This window comes from Colobus angolensis, unplaced genomic scaffold (assembly GCF_000951035.1).
Source record: "Colobus angolensis palliatus isolate OR3802 unplaced genomic scaffold, Cang.pa_1.0 Scaffold750, whole genome shotgun sequence".
NCBI lineage: Eukaryota > Metazoa > Chordata > Mammalia > Primates > Cercopithecidae > Colobus > Colobus angolensis.
The window spans coordinates 72,139-79,161 of NW_012121266.1; the positions used below are offsets into that span (position 1 = coordinate 72,139).

The 7,023-nt window shown below is 57.8% G+C and overlaps 1 protein-coding gene across 1 annotated transcript in view; it reads right to left on the reverse strand.

Moving 5' to 3' along the window:
* The window catches only part of LOC105501837 (signal peptide, CUB and EGF-like domain-containing protein 1), a 20,448-nt gene extending 14,383 nt beyond the window's left edge, over positions 1-6,065 (reverse strand). Inside the window, exons 1-6 of the mRNA XM_011927930.1 lie at positions 5,951-6,065; positions 5,494-5,598; positions 4,039-4,155; positions 3,311-3,448; positions 924-1,105; positions 453-474 (exon numbers count right to left, since the gene is read on the reverse strand). Of these exons, the coding sequence (XP_011783320.1) occupies positions 453-474; positions 924-1,105; positions 3,311-3,448; positions 4,039-4,155; positions 5,494-5,598; positions 5,951-5,957 (571 nt within the window). The 5' untranslated portion in view covers positions 5,958-6,065. The remainder of the gene's footprint in view (positions 1-452; positions 475-923; positions 1,106-3,310; positions 3,449-4,038; positions 4,156-5,493; positions 5,599-5,950) is intronic.
* Between the last annotated feature and the right edge of the window lie 958 nt (positions 6,066-7,023).

Below are 7,023 nucleotides of genomic sequence, written 5' to 3' on the forward strand. Positions count from 1 at the left end.
AGCCCACTCTTTCTCAAGTCCTTGGGGGTTTGGCCCTGATCAGGGAGCAATACCACCTCTGCCCAATTGGCCAAACCCTTGGAGTCATCCTTGAAGGCTGTCTCTCCCTAGGAGCCCCCTCCGTCTCACGCTCCTCCCTGTCCTTGCTCCGCCCCCTCTACTCAGCCTTCCTGTAACGGTGCGCACCAGTCTGCGTCCTTGCTCTAAGCATTCCTATAGCTCCCCATCGAACTCAGAGTGGTGTCTGTGGCCTGCCAGGCTCCGTCACCTCTGGCCTCACTATACCTGTGGGGCATGTTCACTGGCTCACTGTCTATCTTCCCCACAGGCATGCGACTCCACTAGAACTAGCACTGTCTGGTGTGCTGGTTTTGCCTGTTCTGCCTCTAGGCTCTCCCCTCCAGCCCACACCAGCCCGCTGGGGACCGGCCTCACCTGCTTCCCTGCAGCACGACGCTGCCCTCCGGGGTGGCCCTAGGCCTCATGACATCGCTGTTCTGTCCCCCAACCCTGACTCAGCCTCCCCAACTCCTGGAGCCCTGAGGTCTCAGCTCCTGTGACTTCTCCTCCAGGAAGCTTCCTGGAACCACATCCCAGACTGGAGAGGGCCTGTTCTGGTTCCTGTGCCCCCTCGCGCCCCTCGACCGTGGCCTTGCTGTCCCGTTCACTCCTTGTCCCTCCTCAGGACTGTGATCACGTGCCCGAGGCCCAGCACAGAGGAGTGCTCTTCCAATGACAGCGATGACCATGAGGGCTGCAGTGCTTCTCCCCAGCAGGCCTCTGCATCTCTCTGTCCCCTCCCCAGGTGTCTGTCTCCCCTGCATGCCCATCACTGTTTACCCCGGCTCATGTGCAAGGAAGGACAGAGTGAGCACTTGAGTGGCCATGGGCAAGGACTCACCGCATTTGCTGTCCTGTAGCACCTGGCCGGCGCCACACGCCCCCTGCCCCTCCAGGGCCTTGGCTGGCCTCTGGGCTACCTCGTACTCAGTGCCTGAGACCTGGACATAGAACTGCTGCCGGCCAATGGACTTGCGCAGGGTCTTGATGGCAGCCTGCAGGCTCTGTTCCGCTCGCTTCCGCAAGCAGTCTGCTTCGCAAGTGTCTGCAGGGGCAGGGAGATGGAACGTGAATCACTGGCAACCCTGCTAGCCGCTGCCTTTTTAGCTGAGGGTTCCCCCGCGCCAGGCCCTGCACTAGGCTCAGACCACCTCAGCGCATTCTCACAACAGTCCTGGGGCAAGGGGCCACTGTCGTGCCCGTCTGACAGATGAGGAGGCTGCGGAGCTGGGAGGCAGGGCCTGCCCAAGGCCACGCAGCAGACCTGAGTGCAGTCCAGGCAGCTGCCACTGCAACACATCACCCCCCAGAGTGCGACTCATAGGGCAAGAACTCCTTTCTGTCACTCAAAGACCTCGAGGACTGCCATTGTCCCCAGGATAGTGTCCAGCTCTCTGGCCTTGAATCCAAGGCCATTTAAGGTCCAGCCCCGTCTGGCCTTGCCAGCCTCATCCCCTCCACTCTGACCCTCCCTGTGGATTCCAGTATCGAACCACCTGGCCCTACTCACTGCTTCCTGGACACCTGCTTCTCTCTCCGACCTCCGTGTCTTTGCCTATTCTTTTTTTTTTTTTTAATACTTTACTGTGCGCAACGTGCAGGTTTGCTACATATGTATACATGTGCCATGTTGGTGTGCTGTACCCATCAGCTCGTCAGCACCCATCAACTCATCATTTACATCAGGTATAACTCCCAATGCAATCCCTCCCCGCTTCCCCCTCCCCACAATAGTTCCCCTTCCCGTGTCCAAGTGATCTCATTCTATTCCCTCTGCCTGAATGCCATTCCTTGCCACCTCTTCCACCCAGTGAGCTTGATTCCAAGCTCTCATTCAAATGGTGCCTCTTCTGGGAAGGCTTCCTGATATGGTTTGGATATTTGTCTCTTCCAAATCTCATGTTGAAATCTGATCCCTAATGCTGGGGGTGGGGCCTGGTGGGCGGTGTCAGGGTCACGGGATAGGTCCCTCATGAAAGGCCTGGTGCTGTCCTTGTGGTAGTGAGTTCTTGCTGGCTCTACTAGTCCCCACGAGATGTGATTGTTGAAAAGATGCAGGCACCCCCTCCCCTCTCTCTTGCTCCTTTCCTCTTGCCATGGGATGCCAGCTGCTCTTCACCTTCCTCCTTGATCAGAAGCAGCCTAAGGCCTCACCAGCCAGACACCGCTACCGTGTTCTCAGCCAGCCTGCAGAGCCCAGAGCCAATAAACTCTTGAGCTTGCAGAGCCCAGTGCCAATAAACTCTTTTCCTGATAAATTATCCAGCCTCAGGTGTTCCTTTTAGCAACGCAAATAGACTAAGACATTTCCTTTTTTTTTTTTTTTTTTTTTGAGATGGAGTCTCACTCTGTTACCCAGGCTGGAGTGAAGTGGTTCGATCTCAGCTCACTGCAACCTCTGCCTCCTGGGTTCAAGCGATTCTCCTGCCTCAGCCTCTTGAGTAGCTGAGATTACAGGTGCCCACCACCACACCTGGCTAATTTTTGTATTTTTAGTAGAGACGAGGTTTCACCATGTTGGCCAGGCTGGTCTTGAACTCCTGACCTCAAGTGATCCACCCACCTTGGCCTCCCAGAGTGCTGGGATTACAGGTGTGAACCACCGTGCCCAGCCAAAGACATTTCCTAAGCCCTCCTGTGGGGAGAGACCTCAGCTGTATGCATTGTTTGTTCTTGTGCCCCCGCCCCCCCAGAGTCTCACCTGGCAATGGGAGGTTTGCACGTGCGTCTGCCTCTCTGGCTGAGAGCGTTACCTGGGTGGAGACTTTTCACAGTGCCCAAGCCCACAGCCAGGCCCACACCACACTTATCTGCTGACACATCCCATCTCTTCAACATCAGTGACTCACAAGTTGACACTCATGTATAGCCAAGAGCAAAGTGCTGCTGTGACACCTGAGCCAGCATTAGAACCCCCTTCTGGAACCAGGAAAGACAGTCCTTGGCTCAACCATTCTAGGGGGGCTGTATCTATTTGTCCTCCCGGGCCCCAGCAGGAGTGTGGAGGGGCAGATAAGGGTCATGTGACTTTTGCGGTCACCTTGTCTCATTGCCCTGGGCTGTCCCTTCTATCCTGGCTGCCGGCGTTGACCCCTGCCAGCTCCCTTTGATTGTGGGCCTGCCTCTGTCTCCAGCCACAGCTGTGCTCTGATGGGAGCCCAGCCTCATGCCTGGCAGGCCCCTGGCAGCGCCCCCAGCCTGTTGTCCTCCTTCAGGCCTGCAGAAGCCCCCAAGAGAACCCCTCACCTACCTGAGGCCTCTTCCATCTTTGTCTCGATCTCAAACTCTGCTGTGATGTGGGACACCTCCTTGGATGGGGACTTGCGGCCACGGCGCCTCTTCTTGGAGGAGTCACACTTGAGGGTCACGAAAGTCACATGGCAGTGGTCTGGACAAGGAAAGGACCACTGTGGCAAAGGCGGCATGGGGCGGGCAGCAAGGTCCTACCAAGCCCTGCACGGAGTACCATCGGCAAGGACCCCCGTGCCTAGCAGTCCGTGGTGCAGATGGAAAAACTCAGGCTAGAGAAGGCCAGGGCTGGTTCGGGGTCTCAGGAGGGGCTGGTGGCTGAGCCAGGTCTCACGCCCGGTCCATCACGCTGCTGCAGGTGGAGGCACCTCCTACATATTCATGAATGAGGCTGCGACCCCAGCTCTGGGCTTGCTGAGGGTGTGGCTAGTGCAGACTGGGCTCCGGGCAGAGCCTGCTGCGTGCTGAAAGCTCTGTTAGGTTTGAGGAGGAATCTTCACGGGGACAGAGCTGGTGCCTTCCTCTGGGGCCCCTTGTACCAAGTTTGCCTCTGCTGTTCCCCCAGCCTGGAAGGTCCTTGGAAACTCTCATTCAATAAACAGCTGGCAGGTGAGAGAGGCCTCCACCCTCGGAAACCAGACTCGCTGGACCCTGGGCCCCCAGCTCCCAGGCATGAGGACTCTCCCACGGCCCCCTCGGTGTGGGTTGGCAGCAGGGCGGCCCACTCACCCAGCAGCGGCTGCCTGGCGGTCTCCTTTGCTCGCGCCTGGCTGTGGGGCCAGAGATGGCACTTGGCATCTCGGATCTTGAAGCGGGCCTTCTGTTTGATGGGGGTGGCAGGGGCATCTGGGGAAAGCCAAAATTCCCCCAGGTGGTGGCCTCTCCTGCAGGCAAGGAGGTGGTGGGGGACAGGGGCTGCCACGGACAAATCCATCTGGGGCTGGGGCTTGGTCTGAGTCCCTGTGCCCTGATAGCTCTCCTGGCCTGGGGGACCCTCTCCTGCCCCTTTCTCTCCCTGTAAGGCCTAAAACAGGTGAACACACGGATGGTGGGGTCCAGTTCAAGCCCAGGGGCCACCCACCAGAGGTCTTCTTTGAAGGAGGAAAGGGATCTTCCTACCTCCTCCCCATCACCAAGCCATGACTGTGTTTTAGGAAAGAGCGTAGAACAGAAGAGAGAGGAGAGCAAGGAAGGGAAGGTGCTTTGAAATACTGTAGATTCCCAGGACTGCTGGTTCCTTGCAAGAACAAATCATAGCCCTCGGACTAAAGACTCTACCACCGCAGGTGCTTAGAATAAAATCACACATGCATTCAACATACAGACATGGGCCAGGTGCGGCGGCTCACACCTGGAATCCCAGCACTCTGGGAGGCCGAGGCAGGCAGATCACTTGAGGTCAGGGGTTTGAGACTACCCTGACCAACATGGTGAAACCCTGTCTCTACTAAAAATACAAAAATTAGCCAGGTGTGGTGATGGGCACCTGTAATCCCAGTTATTCGGGAGGCTGAGGCAGGAGAATTGCTTGAACCTGGGAGGCGGAGGTTGCAGTGAGCCGAGATCACATCACTGCACTCCAGCCTGGGTGACAGAGTGAGACTCCGTTAAAAAAAAAATAATAAAAATAAAGAACCATACAGAAATGCACCTATCTATCGAATTCAGCATCCTGAGTAAGAGAAGTTGCTGAAGACACAACCCCCAGCTCCTTAGCTGGCAGGCACTAAGGCTGGCTGTGCCATGCTGACCAAGCCCGGCGGGTTGCTCCCGAATGGCTGGAACCGTGCTGCACCTCGGCGCTTCTTGGCAGGCTCTGCACGGTCAGGCCAGCTCTGACTCGGGAGAATCTAATAGCCACAGCAGATGTGGCTTACTCCACCCAGACAGGCTGAGATCTGTGCACTCACAGCACATTAGGGTCCCTGAACCGCTCTGGCTGTGACCTCAGAGCCGGAAGGGCCCTCCCATGGTTCCCTGACCCTGGGCTGGAACTCGGCCTGCAGCATGCTGGCTTCTAGGTCCTGGGCCTGGCTCATCGCCAGTGCCCCAGGCCACACGGGGCAGGGCTGAGAGCAGGAAGGTCTTCCCTGGGCGGTGCCCCTTCCTCCCCTGCCAGCATGATGCTGGATGCAAAGTCAAGGTCACCCAGTGGCATGCAGCATGGACAGGCCGAGGGGTTACCTGAGCAGCTGGGCCCGAGGCCAGAGCTGGTGCCGTTGCGTTTCTGCAGCGCCTTGCCCTGCGGCCCTGGAACTCCGCAGCTCAGGACGTAGCTATTTTCCGAGTCTGCAGAGAAGCCAGTGGGTGAGGTGGGCCTGGGTGCGCCTCCCTCCCACGGCCCTCAGATTCTTGGGGCCTCCGAGGGATTGTGGAGTGAGACGAAGATCACGACAGATTCTTCCGCCAGTTTCTGCTACACAACCACAGTTAAGTGGCCAGGAGGAGGGAGCCCACTGGGTTTACTGAGGACAGTGAGGCCCACAGAAAACCAGACAGCTGCCTTAGGGTCACTCAGTTATCAGAGACCCTCATTCCTAGGTCGGGGCTCTTCCCTGGAGGACAGTTGGGAGCAATGGTGGGACCCCAGGGAAGGAGAACCCCCTGCCACAGCTCCCCATCTCAGGGACAGCCGGGTTACCTGGCATGAAGAGCGTGTGGGCCGGGCAGGAAAGGAAGCAGCTCTCCACACCGCCCACCTTGCTGCAGGACAGCTGGGCCCGGGGGGAGGTCTTGGCGCGAGAAAGACACTTGCCTGTCTCTGTGAAGGGAGATGGTAGAGAGGGCTGAGAGAGGCCAGGGCAGAGGCTTCCTAGAGCCGGGAGGGTCCTGGGCATGGCCTAATGGGGACTCCCCCCACTGCCCTCTTCCATGGCTGGGCTGGCTTGGTGGGAAGGTGCCTGGAGATCACAGGTCCCTTGGTCGTGTGGGGATGCTGGGCCCAGACAGCTGGCTCAGTCCCTCCTCCCGCTCAGGCTCCAGTCCTGGCTGTGAGAAGGTTCCTGTCCCCATCCCCAGACCAGGAACTCCCTGAGGGCAGGGCGGAGTTCTCCAGGGCAGGCGTCTGTTCCCCCTGGCGGTAAATGAACATGGGCTTCCTGGGAGGGGCCATGGGAGGGACTGTTCAGAAGCACCTCTTTGGGGCAGCCCCTGATACAGCCATCAGGTGTCTGGAGACGTCCGAAACAGCCTCCAGAACTTCTCACATGCTGACTTATCTTTAGAGGATGAAAAAGTCCCCCGGACTCCGAGGAAAAGACTGACGGTTCTACAGCCATGGTAAATACCAGAACTGATTTTACAGACAGCTAATGGGTCAGTAACAGCCGGCTTACGTGGCGCGCCTTGAGTGACAGCCTCACACTCTGCTCAGTCATCAGTGTGGGGTCACTCCAGGGTAACTAGGCTTCCAGGCTCAGGCAAGTCACCTCCCTTCTGTAACCCACACAGGCCATGCTTTTAGACTCCCATCACCCTGATCCCAACCTGCCTGGAATAAGCTTGCTCCAAATCGCCAGGGAAGCCCGACAGTTTGCCTTGCTCCCTGAGCCTGCCTGACCAACACAGCTCCCTGTTACTTAAGTGACAGCTCAGCTTTCTGGTTTCAGATACTGAGCGGTGGCTGATCTCATCCTTTGGTAATTCTGGAGGTTCCCCCAAGATTGTTTTAGAAACCCTTGCTTCCCAGTGTCCTTTGGGAGCCGTGGGCCACAG